The sequence below is a fragment of the Penicillium coprophilum genome (assembly GCF_028826855.1).
Source record: "Penicillium coprophilum strain IBT 35676 chromosome Unknown utg000002l_segment0_segment1, whole genome shotgun sequence".
Classification (NCBI taxonomy): Eukaryota; Fungi; Ascomycota; class Eurotiomycetes; order Eurotiales; family Aspergillaceae; genus Penicillium; species Penicillium coprophilum.
Window position 1 is genome coordinate 2,558,481 of NW_026622722.1, and position 13,663 is coordinate 2,572,143.

Genomic DNA, 13,663 nt, shown 5'->3' on the forward strand with positions numbered 1-13,663 from the left:
TGCTAAGAATGCAGTACACTCAATAATACACCAATCTCCATAAATCTCTCCCTCTCAATTCAACAACTCCCCAGCCTTCCACAACAGATAGAAACAGCTCGAATTCCCCCACCACCACACCCACGCCCTGGTCCAACTCCACTTAGGACTATCCACCAAAATGTAAACCGCCCCGTAAACAATCCGGGCAGCAGTGTACGACAACGCCGCAGCATTGATCTTTTGCGCGGGTACACCAGCCAACGACGCAAAAAGCACACCGGAAACCAGTAGTGGGAAGTTCTCTACGGCATTAGCGTGCGCCGATTCATTGCGCTTCAGCATGTCCAACTGTTTGCGTGTGATCTTGCCTTCGCGCACAGCGGTCTCGCCATATTTGGTTAGGTCTTCGCGAGGCGAGACCTGGTGATCGAGGCCGTACCATTGTTTCAAAGTGCGCGAGGAGAGAAGGCCGTAGGCGAGGATGAAGTTAAATGTTAGGAATACGGGGCCGTGATTTTGGTTGGGGTTCAGGGTGGCACCGAGGCCTAGGGATGCCATTTGGGATGGATGTTGGATTGGGATGTTGGTGTTGCGAAGTAAGAAGAAGTTGGGGGTCGTCTATATAAGCAATCGAACTAAAATCTCACCTCTCTCACCTCTCCCCTCATGGCTTCGATGTCATTGGTCCTTAAGCCTCGAGACTCTAAATTTAGCAAGCTCATGGCATGTCGATGCTCTTTGCGGAATTCAGTAGAACAATGATGGCATGATATGGCCAAGGGCCTACATACAGTATTTGCACCCTATATGTATCTCTATATACCATCTAACTCATGTATTTACAAGTCAAAACGCAAGGGATATCTAGCGGTACAAGATACCATTTACCATCTCACCAATCGCCAAACAACTCGTCAAGCCGGGGCTCTCAATACCCAACAAATTAATAAACCCGGGCAAACCCTCTTCTTCCCGAATGATAAAGTCCTGGAACCCCTTACCCTCATTAACAGCACCGCCTCTGCCCAATTTAGGGCGAATACCACAGTAATCCAATGCAATGGCATCGACATCGACACCAGGCAGATAAGCCTTGATCTCCGGCAACGCCTGCTCCAAGCGCGCAGCGCTCGGCACCAAATCATCAGGACTATCGACCCACTCAACATCCGGCCCAAAACGAACACGCCCACCCATATCAAGCGTCAAATGCGTCCCAAGTCCACCAGTCCCCGGCAAAGTAGCCGGATAAACCAAAACCGAAGTCCTGGGCCTAGATGACGCATACGAGAAGTACGTGCCCTTCGCATAATGCGGAACAAAATGACGCTCTTGCGGAAGGAGCATGTTACTAATAGCGCAGGCACCATGACCGGCACTATTAACCAGCGTCTCAGCGGTGATAGAAGTAACCAAGCCATCCTCATCCGAAACAGCGGTAATCTTATACCCGCCGCGGCCACCGTCGATAGCCTCCACGCCCGTCACGCGCGTCTTGAACGCAATATCGCCCCCGCGCTCTTCAAAGTCGCCCTGCAGATATGTCATCAGCGAGTGGCTGTCCACAATACCGGATGTCTCGCTCTCGACAATGCCTGCATCTGCCTTGACGTCTGGCTCGCGCTGTTGTGCTTCCTCATGTCCCACCAGCCGTGTCGGCGCGTCGCCAAGTGCCTGTGCGTGCGCGTGTATTTTCAGACATGCTTCCCATTGTGTGGGGGTTTGCGCTACGATCCATTTCTTCGTGTTGCGGTGGGGGATGTTGTGTTGCGCGCAGAGGTCGTAGAGGAGGTTGCGGCCGCGGATGCAGAGGCGGGTTTTGAGAGAGGTGGCTGGGTAGTAGAGACCGGCGTGGATTACCTGGTAAGGGGTTAATTTGGGCTATGCGTTGTCTGGTGCCAGATATTGGGGCTTGTGTAGCATACTTCGGAGTTGCGACTGCTCGTCTCTGTCCCTGGTGCGTCATGTCGCTCTAGTAGAATTGTTGAGGTGCCTTCGCGAGCTGCGAGTTGGCGTGCGGTAGCAAGGCCGACGACGCCCCCGCCAATTACCTTTCATTTGAATTAGCCTTGGGTCTGTCTCGAATCTCGGAGGTGCACTGTACCGCATGGGTGAAGTCCGCATTGGTAGGTCGGGTGGTGGAGAAGCAGCGAGTGGCAAGCTTGTTTCTAGGCTTAAACTGCCTAAGAGCACGTGCAGACATATCGAGCAGTTGACCAGCAATCTGCGATGGGACAATTTCCAAAGTCGGGAGGAAGTCCCCCCCCGGAATGACCTCGGGTACTCGACTCCGAAGCCGGATCACGATAACTCAAAAGTATGTGACCCTTGGAACTATAAAAATATTATATAAAAGTACTTATCCTTCATTTGACATTTATAATTAGCAAATAGAACTAGACTGGCTAAATATTGACAAAGAGGCAATTACTGCTGTTCGGATATAGGCATGGAAGAAAATAAAGGCAATTGCTTTTGAACAAAGACTCGACACTATGAACCGGAGTGAATCTTTAATAGACCAACCTTCCCATCAACTGAACTCATCTTATGGTGATCCTACCTCAAACCAGCCATCACATCTATACATCTTCTCATATCCATGAATTAAACCCACACTTCCCATCTCCATAATGCCATTAGGTATGTTGTTTCGCCCAGATGGCACCAACGTCCCCGAGACCGGCACAAAGGAATTCCTCCACTGGGAAACAGTAGACTTCACCAAGCTCGGTGGATGAGCTAGGCCAAGTAGCGGCGAGAGCATGATGCATCTTATGGCCGAGCAGTGTCGATCCGAAGTAGCCACTATTACATATATGCCCCAGCATCACAAGCAGATATGCTGTCTCTCATTACCCGTCGAGGGAGGCCCTGAGCTTGTACAGGTCCATATTCTCTGGCGTGAGGCTGAGAATGCGGATCGACATTGGGAGGAGATTGTGGCTGGTAAGGAGACCTTTAATACCAAGTGTCTTCTCGGAGATTCGCCATGGTGGGCTCATGATAAAGTCAACGGGGAGGAGTATGTCCCTGCCTGGCTGGGTTTATTTCACCTAATCAGATAACTAATGTAACTCTATCAAGCAAGCGAAGAAAAGATAAGTCAACCGCTAGAAAATAATATTGCGTTTGCCAATCCCAATCGACACACCATAAGTCCACATCCATAAGAGCATCACTCATTGTGTATTATATATGCTCCTTCAACTTAGGAATTCGAAGGTAGGATTGAATCATGTTACAATGCACAATCGCTTTCGACGGAAACCTAACCTCAAGAAAAACGCCTGTGATAGACATTGCATTCATATGGGCGTTCGGTAGTGTCTGTTTTGCATGCTAGGTTGCTGCTCTGGCAAGAGCTCGACGTGACTGACACGACCACTCATGTCTGTTATGATGTTCAGTTTTCTTTTGAACACCTGCGAACAGATTGGACATTTTTTAACACCATCACGGCGCTGTCAAAAACATAGATACGATACGGAGTATGTACTCCGTCCTTGCCCCAGAAAAGCCCTGGAGGGGAGTATATTAGTCAGCAAACACGGGTCCACTCGACCCACAGGGCCGCTGATTCTGACGGAATTGACCGCCTATCTCTTTTATCCACTCAATAATCGTCTTCTACGTATATTGTAGTGCGAGAGATTTGATTTTCACCATGACAAAATCAAAAACGCCGAAAGGCGTGTCACAAACTCCGAGCTCTGACAGCGAAGAATGACAAAAAGTGCAAAAGTGAAAGCCTTCGCTGATATTACCGAAGAAGTACCTACGGGCGTGGTAAAATCAGTCAAAGCAATTGGGACATGCTGCTCGGCAGGTCGCTAGACTTCATGGAAAAGAGAAGAGACCGTTACCTAGTCTTCATACACATTGCAGGATTTTTCCACGGTTTTTCCAAGGCAGGATAGGCTCCTGGTTCGCCTATCAAATGGCTGGCTGCTATCCTGTTGCCCCAGCCATATTTACGTCTAACTCTTGATCATTTTAGCTATAGAGGCAAGGAACAGTCTACTGGAAAAGGGTATGCAAGTCATGATATGAAGGAAGTCAATCTTAGCAATAAGAAGATATAAAGTGGTGCACTAGCAGCAATAGATTGCTATCCTACTTCAATTGATTGCTCTCTTCAGCTATTCGAAAGTCCGTATCCACTGTAATCTTCCCATCGTCGCTATGATTCCTCCTGACTCCGCTCATCTCGACCTGCACGTCACGTGTACTCAACAAGGACTCGTCCCAGTCAAGTGGCGTTGGCCGGCGAATAAATATTTTTTTCTTCACTGACTCCTGGTTGCTCGAAGCCTCAGCATATCTCCCTGTACTACTTCCAAGCACGCGAGCGATAAAAGAGCGAAGTAGCGGATGTAATGTTGGAAGACAGGCGCATACGATGCCGATGGAGGGCTCAACGCTGGACCAGATGAAGACGTCGCCCATGATCCAGGTAACGTCGGGGGAGTTTTTGAGGAAAGTCATGTAATAGATCCGGATAATGCTCGCAATGCAGACACTGAAATATTTGAGCTTGGGCCAGATGTACTTGGAGTGGGGGGCGACATACAATCCTCCGAGCAAAAAGATGCCGGATAGCAAGAGTTTCTGTGTTTTTCGCATTTGTAGCTTCCACACGAGGGGGATTGGAACCAACAGAATGATTCCATCCGTGGCCACATTTGCTGCAGCATTACCGATATAGAATGGGTAGAGGTCGAAAATACATTTTCCTCCACTGGGATCTGCATATTGTGTCCAGTAGTATGAGACCGGTCTGCAGCAAACCAAAAAGGCGATTATGCAAGAGACGAAATATCCGGTTGTCAAAAACACGCAGAACCATATTGTATAAGTCATGCCGAATATGCGTCGGTAGAAGAGTAGAATGGATAGTTTTATGAGTGGAACGGTGACGACGTAAAGCAGGACGTAGACGAAGAGAATGCGCATCGTTTCCACGACTTCGGCAATAGGGACAATCCATACATGTCTCCCGAGGCCATGATATCCACCTGTGATACAGGTCAGAATTGAGGTCAGTCTGCACCGTCCACGATTTCATACATACCAAGTACAGTCAAAATCAGACTTGCAGTTACGGCCAGCTATAGGTCTGTCAGAAACAGTCACCGACCGATTTGATGGTGACATACAAAGGCCCCCACGATCATCCAATCATCTGCAGCTACTCGCACAGATTGAACTCGATATCTCGTATAAAACCGAAGCCCGACTGCTATTGTTGCCAGGACAAAGGTTGTGATCACAGCGGCATTGTTCCGTGAGCCGTGATCGGCGGATAGATCCGTCCCGGGTGGAGGTTCCCCGAACGGACTGAGCGACATTTGCATCAGAGAGAAGACTCTCTCACATCCGTGAAAATATCGTAGGGTACGGTACTCCGTAGTGTCTTTGAATTCCAAGACATTGTAAATTTTCGCTAAGGTTCTTACAAATGTCAAGGCCAAGGATGGCCCCCAGCCAATATCAATTGGAGGTCCACTTTGTGCTCTTCCCGTTTACGCCTGGCCCCCGATGGGACCGCATTTAACACATCCACCTATGATATCGCTCCTTATACTACCCGAGAAGGATTTCCGATCCAGGTCAAACGCCGGTCAACGCTACTTACTTAGTACTACCACGTCAAGGTTAGAGCTATGGAGACAGCCCCTGAGTTAGGAATCAGACCCGGGGTCTTCCGTTTCCCGTCCCAATGGTGGAGAGGGAAAAGAAACAGTCAAGGAAGAAAAAAAAAAAGAAGAAAAAAGCAAACCATCAACTATTTGAGCAAAACCCACCATGCCGTCCAACGAATCGCTTTACAATGAGACGATCAATGTAGACCCCGGTCAATATGCATTCAAGGAGCGCAAGCTCCGTGTCATCTGCATAGGGGCAGGGTTCTCTGGTCTAATTCTTTCTCATAAATTGAAACATGAGCAGCCACTTGAGTTCGTGGATTTCACGATCTACGAAAAGAACCCCGAAGTTGGAGGCGCATGGCTCGAGAACGTCTATCCTGGTGTTGGATGCGATGTTCCTGCCCACAGCTATGTCTTTCCATTTGAGCCGAATCCAAACTGGTCAAAATGTTATGCGGGTGGTGCCGAGATTGAGAAATACATTGTCGACACGGTGGACAAGTATGGATTGAAGGATCCGATTGTGTTTGATACCAAGCTCGTTAAGTCTATTTGGAATGAGGAGCGAGGCAAATGGGCGCTCGAGTTGAAACAGAATGAAAAAACTATCCAAGATGAAGCAGATATTCTCATTGACGGTTCTGGTATTCTCAACAAGTGGAACATGCCGAATATCGCTGGTTTGGACCAGTTCGCTGGCAAGCTTGTCCACACGGCTGGCTGGGACAAAACCTACGACTGGACTGATAAGAAGGTCGCAGTCATTGGAAATGGTTCATCTGCTCTTCAAGTGGTTCCTGCGCTACAGCCCAAGGCTGCAAAAATTGTCAATTACATTCGTCAGCCGACCTGGGTGTCGGTCAATCTCTGTCCGGACATCACGAAGGATGGAATGGGAACGAACTTTGAATATACCGAGGAGGAGAAAGCGATGTTCCGAGATGACCCAAAAGCATTCCTGGAGTACAGGAAAAAAATTGACTGCTCGTAGGTTTCTCACTCCTTTTTCTATGTGAATCGGACTAAGTATTTACTAATTACCAAAAGTGTCAACACCGTCTACCGACTGATGTTATCTGGCTCGGAGCACAACAAAGGGCTGTCTGATGCAATTTCTGGACTTATGCGCCAGCGTCTCAGTCAAAATTCCCATTTGATTGACAAACTGATCCCAAAATACGAAATCGGATGTCGCAGATTAAGTCCTGGTGATGGATATCTCGAAGCGATGCAGGAACCAAATGCCAAATGGTGCTTTGAAGGCATCGAAGAGATCACCAAGACCGGTATTCGCACAACAGCAGGTGAAGAGGAGTTTGATTTGATTGTTTGTGCGACTGGCTTTGATACCACTTTCATTCCTGGGTGGGAGCTAGTTGCCCGACAAGGTCGACGACTGGATGTGCAGTGGAAGGATGTACCCCAAGCATACTTTTCTATCTGTGCCGGTGGAGTGCCAAACTACTTCATCTTCAATGGACCCAATTGTCCCATTGGCCATGGCAGCGTGCCCCAGATGATTGGTTGGACGGCTGATTATATGCTGAAATGGATGAAGAAGATGGCCCGGGAGGATATCAAGTGAGTGTTTCCCCAAATGAGGTTATATACGGCCTCTCAACTGACATTCAAAAAGATCCATCGCAGTAACCGATTCCGCTGTTCGAAACTACAACCGTCGTGCCCAAGCGGGTCTCAGACGCACCGTTTGGAGTAAGGGTTGTCATGCTTGGTATAACAACGGAAAAGCTGTTACAGCGATGTACCCGGGTAGTGTGTTACATTATAAAGGCAAGTCTGACAACTGGTATGGAAAGAATATCGTATGTTAATATACTGACTTGATAACAGAAGCTATCGAGGATATTCGCGGCGAAGACTTTGACATTAGGCACAACAACAGCTCGGATCCGTTTTCCTACCTTGGAAATGGAGAACTGGAGTGGGAGAGAGAAGATGGAGCGGATTTGGCATTCTATTTGAAATAGATTCAAAATGACATAGCTATATAGTCTCATATTCAGACTCAGGGATATTTGTATTTGCGACAAACGAATAGAGATCCTCGTCTCCATCCGACGGAAGCTGACCGCTGAGCATAAGCATCCAACCTAAGCCCGACTCCAGCTGGAAATCGCGCGCCTCAGGCTGTAAGTTAGAAAGCCTTCCACCATTAGAGACTGAGTCAGATCCATTAAGCGTTCTTGATCTCTTCTTTGGGGGATAACCAGCCCCGTCCGGCCCACGGTCCGGCTTGGTAGCACGGGTACGAACCTCCCATTTGTGCTGTAGTCTGACTAGGAGGTCTTTTGCACGATTTGCGCTCTGCCAGGATAGAGAGAACTCATCGAGGGCTCTGAAGCAGGTACTGAGATGAGCGATGATATTCTCTTCTTCGGATTTGTACTGGGAGACGGCGGCGAAGAGAAGTAGTAGCACGGCGGAGGAAGTAATTGAGACTGCTTTGATATTTATACGACGGAGGGTATATCTGGTCTCGTACAGTACGAGGATTTTAGCTATGGAGATGGCGGAATTAATGCACATCTCCCGAGCGTGGGAGGAGCCAGGTCCTTTGGGGGGTTGTGGCTGTAGGTAGCCTTTTGACATCCAGGGTCGATGGGTGTAGATGAGGTTTTGGTAATATTGCATGCTTCAAGATGAGTTAGCAAATGGCTTGAGACTTGTGAAGTAAAGTATAGTAGCAACCCACTGAAGTAGCAACACATGTGGAAGATATGGAGAAGTATGATCGTTGAGATTGATTTGTAAATATGAGGGCAACTGAGCTTTCCAGTTGAGAAGCTTGGCGACATTATTTTCATTGAGCTGCTGGAGCAAGGCTCTTGGGATACCTGATGTTCCATATCTTTTTTTGGGGTGAGCGTTAGCTGAAGTAACTCGTTTGATTCCAACTGATCCCGATGAGCGACAACAATTGAGAACGAAAACTTACAGAAAGTAGCCGCAGGGTGCCATAAGCTCACATAATGTGACTTCCTGCTGACTGACGGCCCCCATACAGTCAAGTAACTCGGAGTTATCGTCAAACGGAATGGGAGACGCGTATGGTGTCCATTTACAAGGTTCTCGATGGTCGACGTCATTGTTGGGCTTTTTGACAGTAACATCCTCCATGTTAGTGTAAAAGGGTCTACCGAGGTAGAAGCCGACAAGACTAGCATTTCAGCAGATTAGAGATATCCCGAGTGCATACGAAAACAATGCGGGAACTCACTGATCAACCATGTATGCAGCCCAAAAGACAGTTCGACGTAGCTCGGCATCGGCAGCGGTGACAGATCCACGAGCAACATATGGAGAGAGGTCGATATGCAAGGCAAGATCAAAAGCAAGCCGCAAAGCCATCCCTAGAATTGTAAGATAAGGAAACCAGGAAGTTTGGACAGGATTTACCACTGTAGAGCCATCCACGTGTATCTGAGCCCACACCGATTTCATGGCTGCTTAAGATCACCAGTGCTTGAACTGTTGCCACACATGGAGAGTCGAGTTCAATTTCAAGGAGCTCTTTTGCGCGGTCCCCGAAGAATTCACCGAGTGATTTCGGGAATGTCACAAAGGATGGATGGTAACGAGTTTCAAAAGCAGCGCCGAGAGAACACCTATTTACGAATGTTATTTCATGTGTCAACCCACGAAATTGCAATGGACCTACATTGCATAGCAGAGTGCCTCTGAATAGAACGGGGTCTCCGCTTTCCTATACCAAGCTGTCTTTCCTTTCTCGAACAATTCTCGGTCGACGACGTGGAATGATGGATCTTGCCAGGTAAAATAGAGAGTAAGAAGATGGTCCTCAAGAGATAATGGGACTTGTCTATCCCAATCTGTATCGTCGAGATAATCAAGCGAACGGTGTGTCTGAGTATTGGTAGATACTGGAGCGTCAGCGAGGTTGAAGGTCGATGTTGGGCCATAGAAGCGAGCTTTCCCTCCAGGGCCGAAGCGTAATGTACCCATGCGATCAGAAAGCTCGTCGATAAGGTCTTCGATTTCTTCTGTGCTCCTAGTATCACTGTCTAGGCTGGGTGGGGTTTCAAGGACGGCAGGCTCAAAGGGCTCAGGTAGCCTCTCCAATTGCTCCACTGGAGGCTGTAGTAGCTCTGTGCTTTGTTCAGGAATGTCTGGGGATGATGGTGTGATGTATGTTCCGAAGTCCAAGGTCCAGTCCCAGTTTGCCAATGAAGCATCCGAGTGCTCATCCGTTGGGGGACAGTGCTGTGTAGTTGAGATATCCAGATTTTCAGTATCGATCATGGGCAGTGTCGATACAGAATGTGGGTCTGAAAGCATTGTGATATTCGACTGAGATTTTTGCGATGTGCTGTCCGGAGATGCCTGAGCCCAAGTGCTATCGATCTCATCTGTTATACCGGGGGCAGAAGATAGCAGAGAGTTTGAGGTATCAGAAAGCGGGTTCTGGACTGCGGACGTGGAGTTGGGATTGGAGCATTTCTTGTCAGCTTGATTGTTTACTGCAGCTGAATGGACTTCAGTCAATCCAAGAATATCCAGTACTTTAACCAAAGCCGTGTCTTTCTCTTCTGGCATAGGCGGGGCCTCTAATCCATTTTGGCGAATAAAGAGACAGAGCTGGTCGACTCTGCTTGATAGAAGCTCTATAGCAACACGTAGTGGAAGTCTTCGCATGATCAGCGCTATTATCCAACTAGAAGTCTCTCTTCTATGTAATGACCTTGATGGGTCACCTACCTTCTCTTGTCTACGACCTGGTATCGACATTCCCGATGCTTGTTCATGCAGCTGGAACATTTGGGCTTACCGCCGTCACACTGCTGGTGTTAGCTTGTATTTACCCCTGGGCCAATTGATCTTCACCTTGACTTTACTCTCCCGACATGAGATGCATGCCATGGAGGCGTGGTGCTTCCTCTTTTGGGACATGTTCTCCTTCTACTCCGTAGGGTGCCATGAGATATCAAGAGTTGAAGGATCTAAGTCAGTGCGGGGTGATATGGGGAAATTTTTAATCCGAACTATACCCGCCACCAATCTGCACATTTGTATTTATGGGACCTTCAATCCTAGATGTGTCATAGCCCTGAGATGTCGTCCTAACTTCCTTTCTAGGCGTTCCTTGGACCAATCGCTGGTATAACCGTAGTGGATCTAACCTAATTGGGAATAGATCAACCCTGACGGGAATCAGAACCCGATGTGGCTGTACCGTCGATGTATACCCCAGGGGTTTTGATATGATTGATTCTATCATAGAAGTTTAGTTCGATTGGATTCAAATATCAATATAAATCTCACACGAGTGGTCCGTGCTGATACTATACTTCTTGCGTATATTGCAAAGACCCTGCTCGCCATGTTTTGCAAAGTTCACAGGGAAAATGACTTCAATCTAGGATTGTTTCAGCACCTGGTACTTGTTCTCTCATTTTTGGCTATTATCAGTGAGGATTTGGAGGGCTTCTATACAGCAAATCATTCCAAGAGCCATTTGGAAACCCTTTCCCGACCAGGTGTTTTCTCCACTCGGAACAACGATTGTGTATATAAAGCCGACTAAGCCTATGCTAAAGTGATTACTCTCGAGAAGTGGGCTTCAGAATTTCTAAAGATTCCCCCTCACTTCAATACAAAGCCCCTTTCATCGCAAGATGTCAGTCCCGAAGTTGCGCGTCGGTATCGCCGGTCTTGGCCGAATGGGTATAGATTATTCCAATACCTGGGTTCCGGAAGAGACTGAGCTGACACACCTCAGGCCAACGGCATGCCTTAAACTACCATCTCTTCACACCTCGTGCTGAAGTGGTAGCAGCAAGTTCTCCCGATCTCAGCGAGCACAAATGGGCAGCAGAAAACCTTACAGGAGCAAAAGTTTACAAAGACTACTATGAAATGCTCGAGAAAGAAGACTTGGATGCCATAGTTGTTGCTGGTATTACTGCGGTCCATGCAGATCATACTATTGCCGCTATCAAGAAGGGGCTTCACGTTATGTGCGAGAAGCCGTTATCCCTTGACATCACGATCGTAGGTCTTGCTACATGAGGCCAAATATGCAGATCCATACTGACTTCAACAGGCTCAATCCGTTCTCGATGCCTACAATACATCGCTCGAGACAAGTCCTAACCAGAAGGTCATGTGCGGTTTCTCGCGCCGCTTTGATGCTTCCTACCGCGAAGCCTATGAAAGAATGGCCTCGGGCCAACACGGCCGACCAGTGGTTTTCAGATCCCAGACCGCAGATATGCTCGACACTACTGGGACATTTGTGAATTACGCCAAGACGAGCGGTGGAATATTTCTGGACTGCTCCATCCATGACATTGACCTGATGCTGTGGTTCCTTGGGGAAAACACCAATATCAAAAGTCTGCAAGCCGTTGGAGTCGTCGCTGCTCATACTGCATTGGATCCGAGCAAGGATCGCGACAATGCGGTAGCGACGGTCGAGTTTGAGAGCGGCAAGATTGCTACCCTTTTCTGCTCGCGTATGATGGCTGCTGGACAGGAAGATACTACCGAAATCATCTGCGAGAGGGGGTCACTCAGAGTCAATATGCAAGGTCGGAAGAACCATCTGGAGATTCATGATGGCCAGGGAGCCAGACGTGAACTTCCGAAGCATTATTATGAGCGTTTTAGAGAAGCTTTCCTCACGGAAGCTAATGAGTTCACTGCTTGTTGCTTGGATAACACGACTCCGCCAGTGTCACTCTCTAGCTCGGTGAAGGCAGTTATCATTGGTTCTGCTTTGCAAAGGAGTTTGACTACTGGGGAAAAGATTGTGTTCTCTGGGAAAGAGGCCAGACTTTAGGTGTATCTTCCTGACTCTGTCTGAAATCAATATCTACAATACTTGACTGCTTAGGCCTTTCAATCATTTTTCAGTAGTCTTTTATTCGTTTGCATATGCATAGTAACAATTGCAGGTGAGAATCCAATCTTTAAGACATACAAACAGGCTTAGATGCAGCGTCCATCACAACCATAGTCTAGACTCTTTTCCAGGCTTGAGTCATGCAGGGTCTCTCATCTCCATGGAGTATTATACCGCTTGCTTCCAAAGCTCATTGTATATCAATTTGCTTGAAAGTGCCAGAGTATCTGTTTCTTTTGGTGATACTGTGAGTACTTAGACATACCTCCTCGGTTCACATTCAAAAGCAAGGTGAATCGAGAGGACAAGTATATCACAAAGGGTAAAGGCAAAGAAGTGTCCCTGTGCGTGGCTGCAGCCTTGCGGGAAAGCGTAAGCGCACCACGATGGGGTGGGGGAGTTGCTCTCCCCCAGCAAAAACCGAAAAATGGTTGTCGGTCGACCGACGATTGCACCAAATCAGGGATATTCCCCAACTTGAGGATCTCCAATAATCTTTCGTTTCGAACCCACCTGGGTTTCCCTTCTTTTTTCTCTCTTTTTTTTCTGGCTCTTTTCTCCCGTTGGACTGCGCTGAGACATTATCAGTGGGCGACTTTCCCACTTCTTCTACACCTTCTAGACCATTTCTAGGGCTCTCTTCAAATTTCCCTCAGAAGAATTTCAACCGCGAGTAGCTTTGCTAGTGCGTCAAAACAGTATGTGTGACCAACTCTCGGAAGCTCCCTACTAATGCAAAGGCGATCTTAGGCTACCCACGGCTAGAAGCATATGAAAGAGCTATGATTGAAGGATATGGGCTCTTGATGCTGTACCATGAGACAGAATCCTCCCGAAATGTCGACAAAATGGACTGACGCTTCCAATTCTCGCCTGGAAATTGGGACCCAACTGACTCCATTTCTCTTCTCCCGCTCATACATGTCTGAAATTTCAACCCGGACCTTGGTGCGCATTACGTACCTTCTTCTCGGTGATGACAACAACGCATTGTCAAGTGAAGTGTCGAAGAAGATCTCGCAACGGGGCAGCTAAGCCTACAAATTGAAAGAATAATCAGGAATCAGGCGAAACTGACCCATGCTGGGGCGACTGATCTCAGCAGTCAAGCTATCACTGGAGCACTTCGAATCCTGATGCGCGCATG

General features: G+C 47.9%; 7 protein-coding genes across 7 annotated transcripts; 3 read left to right on the forward strand and 4 right to left on the reverse strand.

The window, feature by feature from the left end:
* Positions 1-54: 54 nt before the first annotated feature.
* N7500_003027 (FAD dependent oxidoreductase) lies at positions 55-2,185 on the reverse strand (the record flags this gene model as incomplete). Its single annotated transcript, XM_056674173.1, has 4 exons — positions 55-600; positions 871-1,842; positions 1,908-2,033; positions 2,087-2,185. The coding sequence occupies 4 exons, from the start codon at positions 2,183-2,185 to the stop codon at positions 55-57; spliced, it is 1,743 nt and encodes a 580-aa protein (XP_056534698.1).
* Positions 2,186-2,837: 652 nt separating this feature from the next.
* On the reverse strand, positions 2,838-3,168 carry N7500_003028 (uncharacterized protein; the record flags this gene model as incomplete). The annotated part of the gene is made up of 2 exons (XM_056674174.1): positions 2,838-3,015; positions 3,137-3,168. The coding sequence occupies 2 exons, from the start codon at positions 3,166-3,168 to the stop codon at positions 2,838-2,840; spliced, it is 210 nt and encodes a 69-aa protein (XP_056534699.1).
* Positions 3,169-4,098: 930 nt separating this feature from the next.
* N7500_003029 (uncharacterized protein) lies at positions 4,099-5,333 on the reverse strand (the record flags this gene model as incomplete). Its single annotated transcript, XM_056674175.1, has 3 exons — positions 4,099-5,000; positions 5,057-5,093; positions 5,142-5,333. 3 exons carry the CDS (start codon positions 5,331-5,333, stop codon positions 4,099-4,101), a joined length of 1,131 nt encoding a protein of 376 aa, XP_056534700.1.
* Positions 5,334-5,790: 457 nt separating this feature from the next.
* Positions 5,791-7,621, forward strand: N7500_003030 (flavin-containing monooxygenase; the record flags this gene model as incomplete). Its single annotated transcript, XM_056674176.1, has 4 exons — positions 5,791-6,620; positions 6,681-7,214; positions 7,270-7,406; positions 7,485-7,621. 4 exons carry the CDS (start codon positions 5,791-5,793, stop codon positions 7,619-7,621), a joined length of 1,638 nt encoding a protein of 545 aa, XP_056534701.1.
* A 16-nt stretch (positions 7,622-7,637) lies between these two features.
* Positions 7,638-10,562, reverse strand: N7500_003031 (transcriptional regulator family TF; the record flags this gene model as incomplete). Its single annotated transcript, XM_056674177.1, has 8 exons — positions 7,638-8,286; positions 8,347-8,502; positions 8,590-8,811; positions 8,872-9,004; positions 9,051-9,259; positions 9,313-10,299; positions 10,371-10,453; positions 10,497-10,562. The coding sequence occupies 8 exons, from the start codon at positions 10,560-10,562 to the stop codon at positions 7,638-7,640; spliced, it is 2,505 nt and encodes an 834-aa protein (XP_056534702.1).
* Positions 10,563-11,287: 725 nt separating this feature from the next.
* On the forward strand, positions 11,288-12,453 carry N7500_003032 (uncharacterized protein; the record flags this gene model as incomplete). Its single annotated transcript, XM_056674178.1, has 3 exons — positions 11,288-11,336; positions 11,392-11,663; positions 11,716-12,453. The coding sequence occupies 3 exons, from the start codon at positions 11,288-11,290 to the stop codon at positions 12,451-12,453; spliced, it is 1,059 nt and encodes a 352-aa protein (XP_056534703.1).
* Positions 12,454-13,353: 900 nt separating this feature from the next.
* On the forward strand, positions 13,354-13,551 carry N7500_003033 (uncharacterized protein; the record flags this gene model as incomplete). The annotated part of the gene is made up of 1 exon (XM_056674179.1): positions 13,354-13,551. The coding sequence occupies one exon, from the start codon at positions 13,354-13,356 to the stop codon at positions 13,549-13,551; it is 198 nt and encodes a 65-aa protein (XP_056534704.1).
* Between the last annotated feature and the right edge of the window lie 112 nt (positions 13,552-13,663).